Source organism: Rhinoraja longicauda, unplaced genomic scaffold (genome assembly GCF_053455715.1).
Source record: "Rhinoraja longicauda isolate Sanriku21f unplaced genomic scaffold, sRhiLon1.1 Scf000561, whole genome shotgun sequence".
Classification (NCBI taxonomy): Eukaryota; Metazoa; Chordata; class Chondrichthyes; order Rajiformes; family Arhynchobatidae; genus Rhinoraja; species Rhinoraja longicauda.
The window spans coordinates 12,570-35,000 of NW_027601777.1; the positions used below are offsets into that span (position 1 = coordinate 12,570).

The following is a 22,431-nucleotide window of genomic DNA, read 5'->3' on the forward strand; positions in this document are numbered from 1 at the left end:
GGGGAAATCCTGCTTGACTAATCATCTGGAATTTTTTGAGGATCTGACAAGTAAAATGGATGAAGGAGAGCAAGTGGATGTAGTGTTTCTAGACTTTCAGAAAGCCGTTGTTTGATTAGGTACCACACGGGAGGTTGGTGAGCAAAATTAAATCACATGGCATTGGGGGTAGGGTATGGACATGGATAGAGAATTGGTTGGCAGACAGGAAGCAAAGAGTAGGAATAAACGGGTCCTTTTCAGAATGGCAGGCAGTGGAGAGTGGAGTGCCGTAAGGCTCAGTGCTGGGGCCACAACTATTTACAATATAAGTGATTTGGATGATGGAAGTAGAAGTAACACTAGCACGTTTGCGGATGACACAAAGCTGGGTGGCAGTGGGAACTGTGAGGATAATGTTAGGAGGTTGCTAGGTGAATTGGACAGGTTGAGTGAGTGGGCAGATGCATGGCAGATGCAGTATAATGTAGATAACTGTGAGGTTATCCACTTTGGCGGCAAAAATAAGGAAGATTATTATATCAATGGTGTCAGATTAGGTAAAGGGTAATTGCAACGAGACCTTGGTATCCTTGTACACCAGTCACTGAAAGTAAGCGTGCAGGTACAGCAGGCTGTGAAGAAAGCTTATTGCATGTTGGCCTTCATAACAACAGGATTTGAGTATAAGAGTAAAGAGGTCTTTATGCAGTTGTATAGGGCCCTGGTGAGACCACATTTGGAGTATTGTGTGCCGTTTTTGTCTCCTAATTTGAGGTAGGACGTCCTTGCTATTTAGGCAGTGCAGTGTAGGTTCACGAGGTTAATCCCTGGGATGGAGGGACTGTCATATGAGGAAAGATTGGAAAGACTATGGTTATATTCACTGGAGTTTAGAATGATGAGAGGGGATCTTATAGAGACATAAAATTATAAAGGGACTGGACAAGGCAAAATTTCCCAATGTTGGGGGAGTCCAGAACCAGGGGACACATTCTAAGAATAAAGGGGAGGCCATTTAAAACTGAGGTGAGAAGAAACTTTTTCACCCAGAGAGTTGTGAATTTGTAGAATTCTCTGCCACAGCAGGCAATGGAGGCCAATTTACTGAATGAATTTAAGAGTTCGGTAGAGCTAGTGGAATCCAGAGATATGGGGAGAAGGCAGGTACAGGTTAATGATTGTGGATGATCAGCCATGAGCACTGTGAAGGGCCAAATGGCTCGAAGGGCCAAATGGCCTCCACCTATTTTAGATGTTTCTATGATGTTGGGGGAGTCCAAAACCAGGGACCACAGTTTAAGAATAAGGGGTAGACCATTTAGAACCGAGATGAGGAAAAACATTTTCACCCATAGAGTTGTGAATTTGTGCAATTCTCTGCCTCAAAAGGCAGTGGAGGCCAATTCACTGGCTGCATTCAAAAGAGAGTTAGATAGAGCTCTTGGGGCTAGCGGAATCGAGGGATATGGGGAGAAGGCAGGAACAGGGAACTGATTGTGGATGATTAGCCATGATCACATTGAATGGTGGTGCTGGCTCGAAGGGCCGAATGGCTTACTCCTGCACCTATGTCAATGGTCTTAATTCATCTGCCTTGTTACAAATGCTTCATAAGTTCACATAATAGACTGTTACTTTTATCCTTCAAAACACTTTTCTTGGAGTTGACTCCATGCACAACAGCACTGTTACCTTTAAACATACTCTGCATTACATCATGCTTGGTATTACTAAATGCAAAATTATATTCCATGGTCATGATTTTTCTCTTGATGTTTATAAATATTCATACAGTTCAACACGGCAGCCATTTTTAATTAAATAGCGGCTAGAGAGAAAGGGAATGCCGGGGTTACTTGAAGTTAGAGAAATCAATATTCATACCACTGGGCTGCAAGCTTCCCAAGCAAAATATGCGATGCTGTTCCTCCAATTTGCGTTTAACCTCACTCTGACAATGGCGGAGACCTAGGACAGAAAGGTCAGTGTGGGAATGGGTAGGATAATTAAAGTGTTTAGCAACCAGGAGATCAGGTAGGTTCAGGCGGACTGCGTGAAGGTGTTCAGCAAAACGATGTTTGGTCTTGCCGATGTATAAGAGTCCACATCTTGAACACAGTAGATGAGGTTGGAGGAGGTGCAAGTGAACCTCTGCCCAACCTGAAAGGACTGTTGGGGTGCCTGGACAGATTTGAAGGAGGAGGTATTGGGGCAGATGTTGCATCTCCTGCAGGGGAAGGTACCTGGGGAGGGGGTGGTTTGGGTGGGAAGGGCCCAATTAACCAGGGAGTTGCGGAGGGAACGGTTTCTGTGGAAGGCGGAAAGGGGTGGAGATGGGAAGACGTGACTAGTGGTGGGATACCGTTGGAGGTGGCGAAAATGTCGGAGGATTATGTGTTCTATGCGAGGGCTGATGGGGTGAAAGGTAAGGACTAGCGGGACTCTGTCTCTGTTACGAATAGGGAGAGGGGAGGAAGGCAGAGCTGTGGGGTACCGAGGAAACACGAGTGAGGTCCTCATCTATGATGGGAGAGGGGAACCTCCATTCCCTAAAGAATGAGGACATGTCAGATGTCCTGGTAGGGAACCCCTCATCTTGATGTGGCGTAGACGGAGGAATTAGGAGTAGGGGATGGAGTCTTTGCAGGAAGCAGGGTGGGAAGAAGTGTAGACAAGATAGTTGTGGACTGTCAGTGGGTTTTGTAATAAATGTCAGCCTGTGATGGAGACTGAGATCAAGAAAGGCGAGGGTGGTGTCAAAGATGGTCCAAGTGAATTTGAGTGCAGGATGGAAATTGGTGGTGAAGTTAATGAAGTCCATGAGTTCAGGATGGGTGCAGGAGGTAGTACCGATGCACTTGTCAATGTGACGGAGATAGAGGTCAGGGATAGGGCCAGTGTACGCCTGGAACAGGGATTGTTCAACATAATCAAACTTTAACTAATTTACTGTAAAATAATTACGGGTGTTTAAAGTGGCACGTCAGAAACTGTGATCAAAAACAAAGCAGCAGTTGTAGTAAGGATGAGAAATTTGCAGAATAGTGAAGTGCAGGGAATTGTGCTGAATGATGTCGCAGGTGTCAGAAGCACAAAAACTTTGTGGATGCACTGATTTTATTCAAAACATCCTTGTAGCAACTCACGCTGAATCACTGCGCATTTACAAAGATGCAGTCAGCCCCTTTTCTCTGCTGTCGTCCTCCGCAACTCCCAGCTCATGATGTTATTTGACATCTGCACTTTGCTTTTCACTTGCCCATTTTAACAAACCAGTTATCACACTGGTTTAGAAGAATTCTTAAAAACTTACTGACGTGTACCTTGTTCCTTGGGGGATATCAAAGACAGAATCCATCCCCCTCGAGTCTTTAACAGAATCATCTGGTGATTGATAAATCCCTCCTCCCCACAATCTTTCACTAGTCACGCCTGTAAATTATTTCAATTAACATCTCCGAGCAGCTCCATTAACACTGAAGCATTTACTAATCTGTCTTCCAAATCAGAGCGTGGATTTTTTGCTGAAAGTGATCATTTCTGTTTCCTTCTCCAGCGGTAGACGGCGTGACCCAAGGAGACTGTCATCCCTGCCCTCACTGCACTATAGCATTCACCACAGCGGAGAACCTTACAAGGCACTTAAGAAGGCATCCTGAAGCCTCCAGACCAACACCAGCTGGTCAACCTTCTTCCCCCAGAGTGGACACAGATCCACAAAGTAAACGTGAGCAGAGTCTGTTCACACCATCTGACGGAAGGAAGGCAATAGGGAAGTCAGGTGATATTCCAGGACGAATAACGGAGAGACGGCATGAATGTGCAGAATGTGGGAAGTGTTTCACGCGGGCAGGGAACCTCCACCGACACCAGCGGACCCACACCAGAGAGACGCCGTACACATGTTCTGTCTGTGGGAAGAGCTTTGCACACTCAGGGAACCTCCACCTACACCAACGGACCCACACCGGAGAGAGGCCATACACATGTTCTGTCTGTGGGAAGGGCTTTGCACAGGCAGGGACTCTCCATCTACACCAGCGGACCCACACCGGAGAGAGGCCATACACATGTTCTGTCTGTGGGAAGGGCTTTGCACGGACAGGGCACCTCCACCTACACCAGCGGACCCACACCGGAGAGATGCCATACACATGTTCTGTCTGTGGGAAGAGCTTTGCAGAGGCAGGGAACCTACACCGACACCAGCGGACCCACACCGGAGAGAGGCCGTACACATGTTCTGTCTGTGGGAAGGGCTTTGCACAGGCAGGGACTCTCCATCTACACCAGCGGACCCACACCGGAGAGAGGCCATACACATGTTCTGTCTGTGGGAAGGGCTTTGCACGGACAGGGCACCTCCACCTACACCAGCGGACCCACACCGGAGAGAGGCCATACACATGTTCTGTCTGTGGGAAGAGCTTTGCAGAGGCAGGGAACCTACACCGACACCAGCGGACCCACACCGGAGAGAGGCCGTACACATGTTCTGTCTGTGGGAAGAGTTTTGCACAGGCAGGGCACCTCCATCTACACCAGCGGACCCACACCGGAGAGAGGCCATACACATGTTCTGTCTGTGGGAAGGGCTTTGCACAGGCAGGGCACATCCACCAACACCAGCGGACCCACACCGGAGAGAGGCCGTACACATGTTCTGTCTGTGGGAAGGGCTTTGCACGGACAGGGCACCTCCACCGACACCAGCGGACCCACACCGGAGAGAGGCCATACACATGTTCCGTCTGTGGGAAGAGCTTTTTTAATCTCTCTCAGCAGAAAGCTCACACCTGCCGTGAAACGTGCCCCGTGTGTGGGAATGTTTTTAAGGACACAGCAGCTTTCACTGTTCACCTGAGAGCCTGTGTAGAACAGTAAAAGTTCACCAATTGTCAGTGTTATCATTTCCTTTATATTATTTTATTTTATATTATTTCAATTATTTCCTTTTGAATTACGTTGAGTAATTATTTATGTTTCCAGTCAGTATCAATATTGGCACTTGCTGTATTTCCCTCTTTATGGTGATACTTTGTGTGGAGAAGTCTGGGGTATAAGGGATGGGTCCGTGATTCCCACTCCTTGTGTGAATTGGGGACCAGGGACAGGTATCATTGCCGCATGTCCGACCCTCTCCAGACTGCATCTTCTGACTGGGATAGACTGCCCCCACTGGGATATTCTGACTGTGCTGTTGTGATGCAGTCTGTTTCTAGCACTGAGTTCATCAACACTGCGATTGATAAACCAGCCACTTTTATTGTTGCCGCAAGTCAGGAGAACCGTTCTGTGCCGTGGGCTCATTGCTCCGGTTACTTTGATCAAACTGCTGGTCCCTGCAGGTTTCACTTTATTCCTATGAGATTTCTTGAAGCGGTGATCAGTAAAATGCTGACACTGGAGTTTGAACGTTTGAAGTGTTGTTCGAAGTATAAGCAGAAGGTGAGTTTGTAAATTGAATCGTTGGTTGTGTTGGTTGATGTAATTTATTTAACGGAGGTTTGAGACCCGAAATGTGTTTTAATTTGTATTATTCGGCGTTGTATTTAAAATATTTCTGTGTGAGGCGATTGACCAGCACCCGCGTTGTCCCGGCTAAATCTGTTCATGTTATTCTAATGTTATTAAAGTAATTGTGTTGTGAATCAATGTGATTGGAGTATTTTTAATGGCGGTTGCACCAACTACCTGGGAGCTCCGTGCATCATGTTCCCTGTTGTTGCTGATGGGAAGTGCAGCGGCTCAGTGGACACACGGCGCTGGTCACTGTGTAATCCCCTCCTGCCTCATCACCAAACCTTCCCAGCGCTCGGCTCTCCACCCCTGCTGCTGCAGCGCCTGCACACATGCACCGTCCAGTATTTATGCTCTTTGTTCAGCCGGCCGGCTTCACCCTCTGCAGCGCTGCATCAATACACACGTGGCTCATACAAGCTGTTTCCCCAGTCTGTGTCCGATGCTCTTGTGACATGGTCCCTGCTCCTCCGGCCGCCGTGAGGTTCCCGCTTTGGGCGACGAGTGCGTGTGTGTGTGGGACCCCGGTGAGTGCGGGCGGGAGGGAGGGCGAGGGCAGCGTCAGGAAATGGAGCGGAGACACAAGGAACTGCAGATGCTGGGTTACAAATAAAATACACAGCGTTGGAGTAACTCAGCGGGTCAGGCAGCATCTGTGGGGGACATGGATAGACGACGGTTCGGGTCGGGACCTGTCTTCCGACTCTAATGGAGGGGATTGGATTCAGCTGCCGTCAAGCTGACGAAGGTCATAAGTGATAGGAGCAGAATTAGGCCATTCAGCCCACGGATGTGTGGAACAAGCTGCCAGAGGAGGTAGTTGAGGCAGGGACCAGGGATCACCATGTATCACCCCACACACAAGCACTATCCTACACCATGAGGGACAATTTACTGCAGCCAATTAACCTACAAACCTGCACGTTTTTGGAGTGTGGGAGGAAACCGGAGCACCCGGAGAAAACCCACGCGGTCACGAAGACCGCGTATAAACCCCGTACAGACAGCACCTGTAGTCAGGATCAAACCCGGGTCTCTTTTTTAAAATATATACAAAAGCTTTTATTCAGAAAACAAAACAAACATACAAAAGGGTAACACGATCAAAGGCTGCCGATATTAGCAGTTTACAAACAAACAAATATCAAACTAATACATCGCCAACTTTATCAATAATACACTCGACGTCCCTTGGCGACCAGCGTTCACGGAAAGCCTCCAGTGGCCCCATGGACACCAGGTGTTCCCTCTCCATGGACACGCGGGCACGGACGATGGCGCGGAAGAGGGGCAGGCAGTCGACCCCGGTGCGGCCGTCGACTACCCGCTGCCTGGACCCGCAAATGGCCATCTTGGCCAGGCCCAGGTGCAGACCGACAGGGAGACCCCACCGTCCCTCCCGACCCTCCCCCCCTCTGTACCGGGTGCCCAAAAATCAGGAGCACAGGACTAAAATGGAGCCAAAACTTGGGGAGCAGCCCCTTTAGACACTCGAACACGGGCTGCAACCTCTCACACCGTAAGTACAAATGGTACACGGTCTCTTCCTCACCGCAGAAGTAAGCTGTGAGGCAGCAACTCTACCACCGCGCCACCGTGCCGCACTATTCCCACAGTACCGTGCTGCCCACGTTCATCACAAGACACAACAGGTCAGTTCTTCCCACAATAACAGTACAGGGGGAGAGGGGGAGAGGGGGAGTGAGAGTAACAGAACAGGGCGAGTGGGGGAGTGGGGGTAACAGTGCACAGAGAGAGGGGGAGTGGGAGTGACAGTACACGGGGGAGAGGGGGAAGACGGGGAGGGAGCAGTAACGATGCTCTCTGACTCTGTGCCACTTTGCAGATCATTCTGGCCCTAAATTCTTGACTTGCCCCTTTCCCCTCCCACACACAGTGAAACTGCGATAACCCGGCACGGATTTCTCGGTCACCCCGACGGGTCAGTATCTGGGTCACTGAGGCTCTGCGGTGTTGGCTGGCGTCCCGTGTGTGAACAGGGAGCGCTGCTGGATGGGGTACGGTCTGTGGGCCACTTGTGTAGCCCAGCTGGGGATTAAACTCTGAATAAGATGCAAATCAAACATCAACAAACTGCAGACTCTGGAAATCTGAAATAAAAACACTAAATGCTGCAACTCTCAGCGGGTCAGGCAGCGTCTGTGGAGACGCATGCAGTCATAGAACGTAGAACAGTGCCGCACAGGAACAGGCCCTTCGGCCCACAATGCCCGTGCTGAAGATGATACCATGTTAAACTAATCTCTACCTGAACAACTCGTATCCCTCCATATCCATGTAAAAAGCTTCTTAAATGTCACTGCTGGTATCTGCTTCCACCACCACCTTTTAGCTTAATTTAGTTCAGAGATACAGCGCAGAAACAGGCCCTTCAGCCCACCGGGTCCACGCCGGGTTAGCGATCCCCACACACTAACACTATCCTACAAACACTAGGGACAATTTTTACATTTACCAAGCCAATTAACCTACAAACCTGTACGTCTTTGGAGTGTCGGAGTAAAGTGAAGATCTCAGAGAAAACCCACGCAGGTCACGGCGAGAACGTACAAACTCCGTACAGACAGCCCCCTTAGTTGTGATCGAAGCCGGGTCTCCGGCGCTGCATTCGCTGTAAGGCAGCGACTCTACCGCTGCGTCACCGTGCCCCCCTGACAGCACGTTCTGGACACCCACTCTCTGTGTAAAGAAAACTTTCCCTGTTCGTCTCCTTAAGTCAATGGAAGGGAGGTTGGTTGGAGAGAGTGAGGGAAGAGAGAGAGAGAGAGAGAGACAGAGAGAGAGAGAGAGAGAGAGAGAGAGAGAGATGGGCAGAGAGAAACAACAGAAAAAGTGGGCGGAGGCCGGGTACACACTGAGAGGGGTTGAGCAGCGGCTCATTTGTGTCTGAGGTTGAGGTCGCTGTACAGATCCCGCTCGCCGAGAAGCAGCTCCTGTGAGGAGAGAAACACCGGTTACAGGAACAGAATAAACAGCCCACGGTGTCGGGGACGGAGGGGAAGGGGTTACAGAGACAGGGAGGGGTGTAGGGGCCGGAGGGGAGGGGGTTACAGAGACAGGGAGGGGTGTAGGGGCCGGAGGGGAGGGGGTTACAGAGACAGGGAGGGGTGTAGGGGACAGAGGTGGTTACACAGTCTGGGGGTGGAGGGACTTTCACTGAGCTAAGGGGGGGGGGGGTTTACAGGGGAGTGAATGTTGGGGTGTGGAGGCACAGGATAATGTTCTAGCCGCGGGGGAGTGGGGCAGGGACAGGGTTGGTGATGTTCAGTACGTGGAACGGGACGGAGCGGGGGAGTGGGGTACGAGGATGTTTCCACTAGTGGGGGAGTCTGGGACCAGAGGCCACAGCCTCAGAATTAAAGGACGTTCCTTCAGGAACGAGATGAGGAGGAATTTCTTTTGTCAGAGGGTGGTGAATCTGTGGGAATAATTGCCTCAGACGGCTGTGGAGGCCAAGTCAGTGGACATATTAAATTATTTCTTGACTGGTGCAGGTGTCAGGGGTTACGGGGAGAAGGCAGGAGAATGGGGTTAGGAGTGAGACATAGATCAGCCATGACTGAACGGCAGAGTGGACTTGATGGGCCGAATGGACTAATTCTGCTCCCATCACTTATGAACACCGTGGGCCAGTCTCAGTGGGCAGAGTGGGATGTGACGTAAGGATTCAGTGTGGTGGTGGTGGGTGCGGGGGTCAGTATCCTGGGGCAGACGGTGACGGGGGGGGTGGGGACGGTGATTTGGGAGGCGTGGGTTCGGTGGGCAGGAGTGGGGGAGGTGGTTGGTGCCCGACACTGGGAGGGGGGAGAGAATTTAGTTCAGTTTAGTTTATTGTCACGAGTAAAGCCAGCAAGGATAGTCCGAGGGTCACCAATGAGGTAGATAGTAGTTCAGCACTGCTCTCTGGTTGTGGTAGGATGGTTCAGTTGCCTGATAACAGCCGGGAAGAAACTGTCCCTGAATCAGGAGGTGTGCGTTTTCACACTTCTGTACCTCTTGCCTGATGGGAGAGGGGAGAAGAGGGAGTGGCCGGGGTGAGACTGGTCCTTGATTATGTTGCTGGCCTTGCCGAGGCAGCGTGAGGTGCAGATGGCCACGGTCATGGAGTTAGTATCTGAGGGGCAGTGCTGGTGTGGAGGGACAACAAGGAGACAAACGCCGACCTGCCTCTTTGCCACAACAGTGCCAACCTGATAGGGCGACTCCACCGGCCCATCTTCAGCTTTCTGCTCCTTCGGCTGTGCCACGGAACTTTCTGGAAGACAAAATTTCATGCAGACCGCTCACTTTCCTCTTTGCCTGTCTCCGATCTCTCTTTCTTCTGGAATTCCTTCATTCATCCTTCTCTCTCCCTCTCACTCTTCCTCATTCTTTTCATTATTCTTTCCCCGTATTCATCTTCCTCATTCAACCTCTTTCACACCATCGCGCCTCAATCCCTCCCTCCCTCCCTCCCTCATCCCCTCCCTCCCTCCCTCCCACATTAATTCTCTGACACACACCTTCCATTTCCATATTTCTCCTCCTTTCCATGTCTCTTCCCATTGATCAGTGCGGATGTCAGAGGTTACGGGGAGAAGGCAGGAAAATGGGGTTAGGAGGGATAGATCAGCCATGATTGAATGGCAGAGTAGACTTGATGGGCCAAATGGCCTATTTCTACTCCTATCACATGACCGTATTCACCTTTTCTCCCACTGTAATTATTCAGAGTGAGAAAATTCCTGATGAGTTTGGTTTGATGAGCAGTGGCTAGAGTTTGGGGAGGAGTTTGGGTTTAGTTTAGAGATACAGCGCAGAAACAGGCCCTTCGGCCCATCGGGTCCATTAACGACCAGCGATCCCCACACATTAACACTATCCTATACACACTAGTGACAAATTTTTACATTTACCAAACCAATTTACCTACAAACCTGCACGTCTTTGGAGTGTGGGAAGAAACCGAAGATCACGGAGCGAACCCACGCACGTCACGGGGAGAACGTACAAACTCCGCACAGAGAGTACCTGCAGTTGGGATTGAACCCGGGTCTCCGGCGCTGCATTCGCTGTAAGGCAGCAACTCTACCGCTAAGCCACCGTGACCGCCGGTGCTTGGGGAGTGTGGGGGAGGGAATAGGGAAGGGTTCGGGTCTGTGGAGTGTGTGGGCAGAGGGAGAGAATGGGAAGTTGTGGGTGGTGGGAGGGAATGGGAAGGAGGTTGGGTCCATTGGGAGTGTGGGGAGCGGGAGAGAGTTTCAGTCCATGTGCAGTGTAGTGGGAGGGAATGGGGAGGAGATGGGTCCCTTGGGAGTGTGGATAGTGAGAGGGAATGGGGTGGCATTTTCAGTCCATGGGGAGTGGGGAGTGAATGGGGATGGGTTTGTGTCCATGGGGAGTGTGGAGGGAGGGAATGGGGATGGGTTTGCGTTTGTGGGAAGTGTGGAGTGAATGGGGATGGGTTTGTTACCATGGGGAGTGTGGAGTGAATGGGGATGGGTTTGTTACCATGGGGAGTGTGGAGTGAATGGGGATGGGTTTGTGCCCATGGGGAGTGTGGAGTGAATGGGGATGGGTTTGTTACCATGGGGAGTGTGGAGTGAATGGGGATGGGTTTGTTACCTTGGGGAGTGTGGAGTGAATGGGGATGGGTTTGTTACCATGGGGAGTGTGGAGTGAATGGGGATGGGTTTGTTACCATGGGGAGTGTGGAGTGAATGGGGATGGGTTTGTTACCTTGGGGAGTGTGGAGTGAATGGGGATGGGTTTGTTACCATGGGGAGTGTGGAGTGAATGGGGATGGGTTTGTTACCATGGGGAGTGTGGAGTGAATGGGGATGGGTTTGTTACCATGGGGAGTGTGGAGTGAATGGGGATGGGTTTGTGCCCATGGGGCTTGTGGACAATGAGAGTGAATGGGATTGTGGGCAGCACTGAGATTGTTCCCAGATGATGTTGTTTATGCTGATGTGGATGAGGTATAAATATCAGCTCCAGGATACTTGGGCAATCTGTGCTGCCCCTCTTCCAAACACAGTGGTAGCAATGGGGAGGGGGGTTATGTGTAGGGTTGCCAACTGTCCTGTATTAGCAGGGACATCCCGTATTTTGGGCAAAATTGGTTTGTCCCGTACGGGACCGCCCTTGTCCCGTGTTAGGACCGGGGGGGCGCTGTAGGCCCGGAAACTGTAGGCCCGGACGCTGTAGGCCCGGACGCTGTAGGCCCGGACACTGTATGCCTGGACAGTGTAGGCCCGGACACTGTATGCCTGGACAGTGTAGGCCCGGACAGTGTAGGCGCCGGGGCCGCTATAGGTCTGGACAGTGTAGGTCCGGACAGTGTAGGCCCGGACAGTGTAGGCGCCTGGGCCGCTATAGGTCCGGACAGTGTAGGTCCGGACAGTGTAGGTCCGGACAGTGTAGGTCCGGACAGTGTAGGTCCGGAGGCCCAGGCGCCACCTAACGATGGTTCCATAGCAACCCGCCTTCCGTCACGGATGGCCGCTATTGATGGAGCGGGAGCACGTGGCCACTGGCTGGGTGAGGTCACGCGTGGCGCGGGGCGGTGACGTCACCTTGTCCCTTATTTGGGAGTGAGATAGTTGGCACCCCTAGTTGGAGAGGGCCCTGATTTCAGGCTGACGCAGTGGGTACCACCTCTCTCTCTCCCTCTCTCTCTCTCTCTCTCTCTCTCTCATGAGTAAATGCCAGTGAAGACATTCGGACATTTTCCAGATCGTCTCTCACCTCGTTTGCCGCGACATCGCGCTGCCCAGAAGATTGCGGCGGTGATGACGACACCAAGGACGACGGCAAGAACAATCACGGCCACGACGTATTTCCCAGTCCTGTCACAGCCACATACTGAGGGGTGGAGAAAGGAGTCGGTGAAAGCCCAGCTCCGAGACACAGACACCACAACTTAATCCCAGACCAAGCAGCGAAAGAGATTCTCCAGCATGCAGCTCTCCATTGGATTACACTGGAATTACATAACAGGCCATTCGGCCCGTCTTGTCCTGCTGTCCCTACTTTCCTCATCTCTCAGAATGTCCCACCTCCCTCTAAATCTACTTCTACTGTGCCCTCAACCCGCACCGAGAGCAGTGAGTCCACCACTCACCTCTCCCTGAGCAAAGCCATGTCCCTCTGAGGTCCCAACGGCTGTTTACTGCTGATGGCCTCCAGTTCTGCTCTTCCTCACACTCTGCCCACATTCACTCCATCCTAACCCTTCATTGTTTCAGAGTCGTGCAGTGGCACAGCACGGAAACAGGCCCTTCGGCACATCTCATCTAAGCAAGTCCCATTTGGTCCATTTATCTCTGAACCTTTCCTATCCATGTACCTGTCCAAATGTTGTTATTGAACAACTTCAACTACATCCTCTGGCAGTTCGTTCCCAGATACCAACCACCCTTTCTGTTAAAAAGTTGCCCCTCAGGTTCCTATTAATTTATTCCCTTCTACCTTCTAGTTCGCGATCACCCTATCCTAATTCTCCTCTCTAAGATCACCCACCCCTCAGTCTCCTGTGCTCCAGAGAAAATCTTCTCTGCACTCTTTCCAGCTTAATGACGTCTTTCCTGTAGCAGGGTGACTAAAACTGAACAGGCAAAATGCAAATTGGAGGAGCAGCATCTCATAATTTCACTTGGGCAGCGTACAGCCCAGTGGTATGAATATTGATTTCTCTCACCTCAGGTAGCCCCGGCTTTCCCTCTCTCTCTCTATCCCTCTCCCACCCAAGTCGCACAAGCTTCTCATTTTCACCCAACAAACAACTAACAATGGCCTAGAACATAGAAACATAAAAATAGGTGCAGGAGGAGGCCATTCAGCCCTTCAAGCCAGCTCGCCATTCATTGTGATCATGTCTGATCATCCACAATCAGTAACCCGTGCCTGCCTTCTCCCCATATCCTTTGATTCCACTAGCCCCCAGAGCTCTATCTAACTCTCTCTTAAATCCATCCAGTGATTTGGCCTCCACTGCCCTCTGTGGCAGAGAATTCCACAAATTTACAACTCTCTGGGTAAAACTGTTCCTTCTCACCTCAGTTTTAAATGGCCTCCCCTTTATTCTAAGACAGTGGCCCCGGGTTCTGGACTCCCAAAACATTGGGAACATTTTTCCTGCATCTAGCTTGTGCAGTCATTTTATAATTTTATGTCTCTATAAGGTCCCCTCTCATCCTTCTAAACCAGTGAATACAAGCCTAGTCTTTTCAATCTATCCTCATATGACAGTCCCGCCATCCCAGGGATCAATCTCGTGAACCTACGCTGCACTGCCTCAATTACAAGGATGTCCTTCCTCAAATTAGGATACCAAAGCTGTACACAATACTCCAGGTCCGGTCTTACCAGGGCCCTATACAACTGCAGAAGAACCTATACTGAAATTCTCTCGTTATGAAGGTCAACATGCCATTAGCTTTCTTCACTTCCTGCTGTTCCTTTATAGAAACATAGAAAATAGGTGCAGGAGGAAGCCATTTGGCCCTTCGAGCCAGCACCGCCATTCATTGTGATCATGGCAGATCATCCACAATCAGTAACCTGTGCCCAACTTATCCCCATTCGCCTTGATTCTGCTAGCCTCGAGTAGTCCGGCACTCCCTCCTCCTCCCTGTACGCTCGGTAAATGGCTTTCGCCGCCAACAGCTCCATGGAGGGGAGTGGACGTGGGGGCCGAGTGGGTGGAGGGAAGGGTGGGGGTAGGAGGGGGGTGAGGGTGGGGGGAGGAGAGACTGGGGGAGGAGGGGGTGGGGAAGGAGAGAGTGGAGGAGGAAAGAGGGCGGGTGGTGAGGAAAGGGGGGGTGGGCGACAGTGAGAATGGGGCTGGAGGAGGAGAGAATGGGGGAAAGGGGGGTTGTGGGGAAAGGTGGGTGGGGGAAAGTGAGAGTGGGGGTAGGGGAGGAGAGAGGTGGGGGGGAGGGGGAGGGTGGGAGGAGAGAGTGGGGGTGGGGGTGAGGGTGAGGGGGAGGGGGAGAGTGGGGCTGGGGAGGAGGGCAGAGTGGGGCTAGGGAGGAGGGCAGAGTGGGGCTGGGGAGGAGGGCAGAGTGGGGGGTAGGGGAGGAGAGAGTGGGGGGGAGGGGGAGGGTGGGAGGAGAGAGTGGGGGTGGGGGTGAGGGGGAGGGGGAGAGTAGGGCTGGGGAGGAGGGCAGAGTGGGGCTGGGGAGGAGGGCAGAGTGGGGCTGGGGAGGAGGGCAGAGTGGGGCTGGGGAGGAGGGCAGAGTGGGGCTGGGGAGGAGGGCAGAGTGGGGCTGGGGAGGAGGGCAGAGTGGGGCTGGGGAGGAGGGCAGAGTGGGGGTGGGGGGAGAGTGGGTGGGGAGGAGGGATGATTGGGATGGGGGCGACAGTGGGGTGCGGGCAGGGAAAGTGGGTGTGGGGGGAGGAGGGGGGGCCGAGTGGAGGTGAGGGGAGGGGTGAATAGCGGTGAGGAGGGGGGAATAGGGTGGAGGCAGGGCTGGGGGGAATGGGGATGGGGGCAGGGGAGGGGAAAGTGGGGGTGGGGTAGAGGGGATGGAGTGGGTCTGTGAGAGGAGGAGGGGGGTTAAGGGGGATTGAGTGGGGGGGGGGGGTTGAGAGTGCTACACCAATACAGGAGAGGCTTTGGGTCCACGGCTCACTCAGTGACACCCTCTCCCTTTCCCTGTTCCCCCTCTGTGAGGAATGGGCCCAACGGGTCCACTTGGTCCAGTATTATTTAAGCCTCTTCATCTTACAATAGGAGAGTGTGGGAGAGAGGCAGATGTACAATAATGTCCCTGCAACACATGATATATTCCACTAACTGCTCATTGATGTTCAGAGAGACATGACCGTGTGTCTACTCACATTCTACGACGAGGGTCACAGTCCCCTCCCCTGTCCCGTGTTCATTCTCCGCCACACACTGATAGTCCCCAGCGTCCCGCGGTGTCACCCGAAGGATTTTCAACCACAGCTCGTTGCTGGAACGTGTTGTGCTCAGCGTGACACCGAGATGTCGCCAGGTCAGGTTGGACGCTGGGAAACTCTGGACGGAGCATAGGATCGCTGCAGAGTTTCCTTCCTTTACACTGACCCCGTAATTGTTCACGTTGCTGGGGGAAGTGATGGAGAGATTCTGCGGCGCGTCTAAAGGCGAACGGTTTAAACTTGAGTTAACACGGCAGAATTCCACATGCCAACCAGGAGAATATGGAGAGAAAAGATGAAGGACGAATGTAACCAGTCTGAAGAAGGGTCTTGACCTTTATAGGGCCCTGGTGTGACCACATCTGGAGTATTGTGCGCAGTTTTGGTCTCCTAATTTGAGGAAGGACATTTCTTGCTATTGAGGGAGTGGAGCATAGGTTCACCAGGGTAATCCCCGGGTTGGCGGGACTGTCATATGAGGAAAGATTGGAAAGACTGGGCTTGTATTCACTGGAATTTAGAAGGATGAGAAGGATTAGGCGAGTGGGCAAATGCATGGCAGATGCAATATAATGTGGATAAATGTGAGGTTATCCACTTTGGCGGCAAGAACAGGAAAGCAGAGTATTACCTGAATGGTGGCCAATTAGGAAAAGGGGAGATGCAACGTGACCTGGGTGTCATGGTGCACCAGTCATTGAAAGCAAGCATGCAGGTGCAGCAGGCAGTAAAGAAAGCGAATGGTATGTTAGCATTCATAGCAAGAGGATTTGAGTATAGGAGCAGGGAGGTTCTGCTGCAGTTGTACAGGGCCTTGGTGAGACCGCACCTGGAGTATTGTGTACAGTTTTGGTCTCCTAATCTGAGGAAAGACATTCTAGCCTTAGAGGGAGTACAGAGAAGGTTCACCAGATTGATCCCTGGGATGGCAGGACTTTCATATGAAGAAAGACTGGATAGACTAGGCTTATACTCGCTGGAATTTAGAAGACTGAGGGGGGATCTTATAGAAGCATATAAAATTCTTAAGGGGTTTGAGAGGCTAGATGCGGGAAGATTGTTCCCGATGTTGGGGAAGTCCAAAACAAGGGGTCACAGTTTAAGGATAAGGGGGAAGTCTTTTGGGACCGAGATGAGAAAACGTTTCTTCACACAGAGAGTGGTGAGTCTGTGGAATTCTCTGCCAAAGAAGGTAGTTGAGGCCAGTTCATTGGCTATATTTAAGAGGGAGCTAGATGTGGCCCTTGTGACTAAAGGGATCAGGGGGTATGGAGAGAAGGCAGGTACAGGTTACTGAGCTGGATGATCAGCCATGATCATATTGAATGGCAGTGCAGGCTCGGAGGGCCAAATGGCACCTATTTTCTATGTTTCTATGTATCATATGGAGACGTATAAAATTATAAAAGGACTGGACCAGCTAGATGCAGGAAAAATGTTCCCAATGTTGGGGGAGTCCAGAACCAGGGGCCACAAAGTCTAAGAACAAAGGGGTGGCCATTTAAAACTAAGGTGAGAAAAAACTTTCTTCACCCTGAAATTTGTGGAATTCTCTGCCACAGAAGGCAGTGGAGGCCAATTCACTGGATTAATTTAAAAGAGAGTTAAGGGCATGTCCCACTTAGGCAATGTTTTAGGCGACTGTCAAAGTCGTAGCAGAACGCCAAAATTTTATTTTATCCGACGTCAATGACCACGACAATGCTGAGTCAGGTCGAGATTACACCGTCTTTGGAAACATCGCGAAATTCCCACGCTGTTAATGCTTCTCCGGTGTCCTAATTTTCGCTGAAATCACTGACAAGTCGGTAAGTATTTGAGAGTTTTGAACTATAATATCTTGTATGGGTTACTTAAAAACCAAGCTTCACGGTGACAAGACATAAACTGGATTGACTTCCAGTTTACTAATGGAGGTATTAAGAAATTTAATTTTAAAAGTGGTTACATGGATTTTTGTGAAAAGTGTGTGAGCATTCTTTGAAAATGTACGGGAGATGCATATCTGGTTTCTGGGTTGCATATCTGGGTTGGGAGCCTACTTTAAATGTGATCGCTGATGGCCATAAACATTGCGAAAATTCCCACGCTTACCTGACCGTGAAACTGTCGTCTCCAATCTACCTGTCAAATGTTCTGACAGTAAATAAATTGGATAAACACAAGTATTTTATGGTATCTTGAAATGACTTTACTTGAAATGATTTTAATATTATGTGCTTCTAAATGCATCTAGGAGAAACTAGCAAACCTGGGGACAGCATGCGACAGCGCCCGCAATAAGCAACGGTACCTGGTGGCAAGCCAGCTGTGGCCGAGAAATTTCACTCTGGATGATTTCCAAGCGACGCGCTGAGATCCACTACGATTCTTGGAAGACTCCTCACGATCATGCACGCGACACCCTGGCGAACTGTCGGCGACAGCCTAGTCACCGGCAGTCGCCTTAAAATCGCCTAAGTGGGACAGGCCCTTACGATAGAGCTCTAGGGGCTAGTGGAATCAAGGCATATGGGGAGAAAGCAGACACAGGTTACTGATTGTTGATGATCAGCCATGATCACAATGAATGGCGGTGCTGGCTCAAAGTGCCAAATGGCCTCCTCCTGCACCTATTTTCCATGTTTCAATGTTTCTAAAAGTCACCCATTCCTTCTCTCCACAGATGCTGCCTGGCCCACTGAGTTACTCCAGCACTATGTACCTGTCCACGTTCTCCAGAGATGCTGTCTGACCCGCTGAGTTACTCCAGCACTTTGTACCTGTCCATGTTCTCCACAGAGATGCTGCCTGACCCGCTGAGTTACTCCAGCACTTTGTACCTGTCTACATTCCCCAGAGAAGCTATCTGTCCCACTGAGTTACTCCAGCACTTTGTGTCTATAAACCTTGAACACTTTGAACCATCCTACCACAACCAGAGAGCTGTCCTGAACTACTATCCACCTCATTGGTGACCCTCGGACTATCCTTGATTGGACTTTGCTGGCTTTACCTTGCACTAAACGTTATTCCCTTATTATGTATCAATACACTGTAAATGGCTCGATTGAAATACAAATGTAACCAGTCTGACGAAGGGTCTCGACCCGAAACGTCACCCATTCCTTCTCTCCAAAGATGCTGCCCGATCCACTGAGTTACTCCGGCACTTTGTACCTGTCCAGGTTCTGCGGAGATGCTGCCTGACCCCCTGAGTTACTCCGGCACTTTGTACCTGTCCACGTTCTGCAGAGATGCTGCCTGACCCGCTGAGTTACTCCAGCATTTTGTGTCTATCTTCGGTTTAAACCAGCGTCTGCAGTTCCTTCCTACACATTTCGTCTGCTCCACTGTGAAATCTCCGCAAGGTATGTCTAGTTTGAGGAAGTTCTCCTCTTTCTGACGAGAGTTAGAGTCTTAGGGTGATAGTGTGGAAACAGGCCCTTTTGCCCACACCAGCCAACAGGCCCCATCTGCACTTGTCCCACCTGCCCGCATTGGCCCATATCCCTCCAAACCTGTCCTATCCATGTACCTGTCCAACTGTTTCTTAAACGTTGGGATAGTCCCTGCCTCAACTACATCCTCTGGCAGCTTGTTCAATACACCAACTACCCTTTGTATGAAAAAGTCACCCCTCAGATTCTTATTCAATCTTTTCCCCTTCACCTTGTATCTATGTCCTCTGGTCCACGATTCCCCTACTCTCGGCAAGAGACTCTGTGCATCTACCCGATCTATTCCCCTCGTGATCTTATATGCCTCTATAAGATCCCCCCTCATCCTCCAGCGCTCCAAGGAATAGTGACCCAGCCGACTCAACCACTCCCTATAGCTCACACCTTCTAGTCCTGGCAACATCCTCGTAAATATTCTCTGAACCCTTTCAAGCTTGACAATATCTTTCCTACAACATGGTGCCCAGAACTTTACACAATATTCTAAATGCGATCTCACCAACGTCTTGTACAACTGCAACATGATCTGCCAACTTCTCTACTCGATACTCTGACTGATGGAGGCCAATGTGACAAAAGCCTTTGTGACCACCTTATCTACCTGCAACTCAACCTTCAAGGAACCATGCACCTGCACTCCTAGATCCCTCTGCTCCACAACGCTCCCCAGAGGCCTAACATTCACTGTGTAAGTCCTGCTCTTGTTAGACGTCCCAAAATGCAACACCTCACATTTCTCTGTATTAAACTCTTGCCCAGAGTAGGGGAATCGAGGACCAGAGGACGTTTCGGGTCGAGGCCCTTCTTTAGACTGGTGAGGGAGAAGGTAAACGAGAGATAAAGACGATGGTGTAGAGAGATAAAGAACAATGAATGTCAGATCGGAGAGCAGGAGGCATCACAGAGAGGGAGCAGGATGTGGCAGAACTGCAATCTTGTGAAAGATTGCAGCAGGATCTTGATCGATTGGCCAGATGGGCTGAGTACAAAGTGCTGCAGTAACTCAACGGGTCAGTCAGCGTCTCTGGAGAACGTGGACAGGTACAAAGTGCTGGAGTAACTCAGCGGGTCAGTCAGCGTCTCTGGAGAACGTGGACAGGTACAAAGTGCTGGAGTAACTCAGCGGGTCAGTCAGCGTCTCTGGAGAACGTGGACAGGTACAAAGTGCTGGAGTAACTCAGCGGGTCAGTCAGCGTCTCTGGAGAACGTGGACAGGTACAAAGTGCTGGAGTATCTCAGCGGGTCAGTCAGCGTCTCTGGAGAACGTGGACAGGTACAAAGTGCTGGAGTAACCCAGCGGGTCAGTCAGGGTCTCCGGAGAAAAGGAATAGGTGGCGTTTCGGGTCGAGACCCTTCTTCAAACTGAGAGCCGGGGAGTGGGAAACGAGAGATATAGACGGCACAAATGAATGAAAGATATGCGAAAGCAACGTTGATCAGGTAAAATGTGGAGCGCACAATGGTCCATTGTTGGCTCTGGGGTAGGTGATAACGAGCTATACAGGCAATGATAATCATGAGGACGACAGTAAATAAAAGACGTCCCTCACCTGAAACGTCACCTTCCCTTGTCTTTCAGGATTGAAAGCCTGAGCTACAGGGAGAGGTTGGGGCATAGAAACATAGAAAATAGGTGCAGGAGGCCATTTGGCCCTTTGAGCCAGCACCGCCATTCATTGTGATCACAGCTGATCATCCACAATCAGTAACCTGTGCCTGCCTTCTCCCCATATCCCTTGATTCCACTAGCCCCTAGAGCTCTATCCAACTCTCTCTTAAATCCATCCAGTGATTTGGCCTCCACTGCCCTCTGTGGCAGAGAATTCCACAAATTCACAACTCTCTGGGTGAAAAAGTTTCTTCTCACCTCAGTTTTAAATGACCTCCCTTTTATTCTTAGACTGTGTGTGTGTGGCCCCTGGTTCTGGACCCCAACATTGGGAACATTTTTCTTGCATCTAGCTTGTCCAGTCCTTTCATAATTTTATACGTCTCTATAAGATCCCCTCTCATCCTTCTAAACTCCAGTGAATACAAGCCCAGTCTTTCTGGGCAGGCTGGGATTCTATTCCTTGGAGTGCAGGAGGATGAGGGGTGATCTTACAGAGCTGTACAAAATCATGGAGGGAATTGATCGGGTAGACGTACAGAGATTCTTGCCCAGAGTAGGGGAATCGAGGACCAGAGGACAGAGACTGAAGGTGAAAAGATTTAATGGAACCTGATGGGTTACTTTTTTCCACACAGAGGTTGGTGGGTGTATGGAACGAGCTGCCGGAGGAGGTGGTTGAGTCTGGGACTATCCCAACGTTTAAGGAACATTTGGACAGGTACATGGATAGGACAGGTTTGGAGGGATATGGGCCAAACGCGGGCAGATGGGACTAGTGTAGATGGGGCATGTTGGCCGGTTGACTCCATCTACACCTCACGCTGCCTTGGCAAGGCCAGCTGCATAATCAAGGACCAGTCTCACCCCCGGTCACTCCCTCTTCTCCCCTCTCCCATCAGGCAAGAGGTACAGAAATTTGAAAACGCACACCTCCAGATTCAGGGACAGTTTCTTTCCCAGCTGTTAACAGGCAACTGAATGATCCTACCACTACCCAGAGAGCAGTCCTGAACTACTATTTTACTATCTTTGATCGGACTTTACTGGCTTTTTCTTGCACTCAACGTTATTCCCTTATCTTGTATGCGTACACTGTGGACGGCACTATTGTAATCGTGTAGACACAAAAAGCTGGAGTAACTTAGCGGGACAGGCAGCATCTCTGGAGAGAAGGAATGGTGACATTTCGGGTCGAGACCCTTCTTCAGACAATAGGGAGAGGTTGAACAGGCTCGGATTCTATTCCCTGGAGCGCAGGAGGATGAGGGGAGATCTTATAGAGGTGTACAAAATCATGAAAGGAATGGATCGGGTAGACGCACAGAGCCTCTTGCCCAGAGTAGGTGAATCGAGGACCGGAGGACATAGGTTTAAGATGAGAGCGGAAGAGAAGATTTAATAGGAACCTGAAGGGTAACTTTTTTCACGCAGAGGGTGGTGGGTGTACGGAATGAGCTGCCGGAGGAGGTAGTTGAGGCTGGGACTACCGCAACATTTCAGAACCATTTGGACAGGTAACATGGGGCGGCACAGTGGTGCAGCGGTAGAGTTGCTGCCTTACAGTGCTTGTAGCGCCGGAGACCCAGGTTCGATCCTGACCACGGGTGCTGTCTGTACGTTCTCCCCGTAACCTACGTGGGTTTTCTCTGAGATCTTCAGTTTCCTCTCACACTCCAAAGATGTACACGTTTGTAGGTTAATTGGCTTGGTAAATGTAAAAATTATCCCTAGCGTGTGTGGGATGGTGTTAGTGTGCGGGGATCGCTGGTTGGCGCGGGCTCGGTGGGTGGAAGGGCCTGTTTCCGCGATGTGTATCTATAAACTAAGAATGTGTGTGTGTGAGAGAGAGGGAGAGTGAGTGTGTATGTGAGTGAGCGTGAGAGAGAGGGTGTATGTGTGTGAGTGAGTGTGTGTGAGAGTGTGTGTGTGAGAGTGTGTGTCAGAGTGTGTGTGAGAGTGTAGGTGTGT

General features: G+C 50.8%; 2 protein-coding genes across 2 annotated transcripts in view; one reads left to right on the forward strand and one right to left on the reverse strand.

Moving 5' to 3' along the window:
* The first annotated feature begins 2,361 nt into the window (after positions 1 to 2,361).
* LOC144591086 (uncharacterized) lies at positions 2,362 to 4,866 on the forward strand. Its single transcript, XM_078395408.1, has 2 exons — positions 2,362 to 2,407; positions 3,539 to 4,866. The coding sequence occupies exons 1-2, from the start codon at positions 2,362 to 2,364 to the stop codon at positions 4,864 to 4,866; spliced, it is 1,374 nt and encodes a 457-aa protein (XP_078251534.1).
* A 2,052-nt stretch (positions 4,867 to 6,918) lies between these two features.
* LOC144591085 (sialic acid-binding Ig-like lectin 13) overlaps positions 6,919 to 22,431 on the reverse strand; it is a 24,142-nt gene continuing 8,629 nt past the window's right edge. The window contains exons 5-8 of the mRNA XM_078395407.1: positions 15,349 to 15,630; positions 12,253 to 12,369; positions 9,714 to 9,778; positions 6,919 to 8,456 (exon numbers count right to left, since the gene is read on the reverse strand). Coding sequence (XP_078251533.1) covers positions 8,400 to 8,456; positions 9,714 to 9,778; positions 12,253 to 12,369; positions 15,349 to 15,630 — 521 coding nt within the window. The 3' untranslated portion in view covers positions 6,919 to 8,399. The remainder of the gene's footprint in view (positions 8,457 to 9,713; positions 9,779 to 12,252; positions 12,370 to 15,348; positions 15,631 to 22,431) is intronic.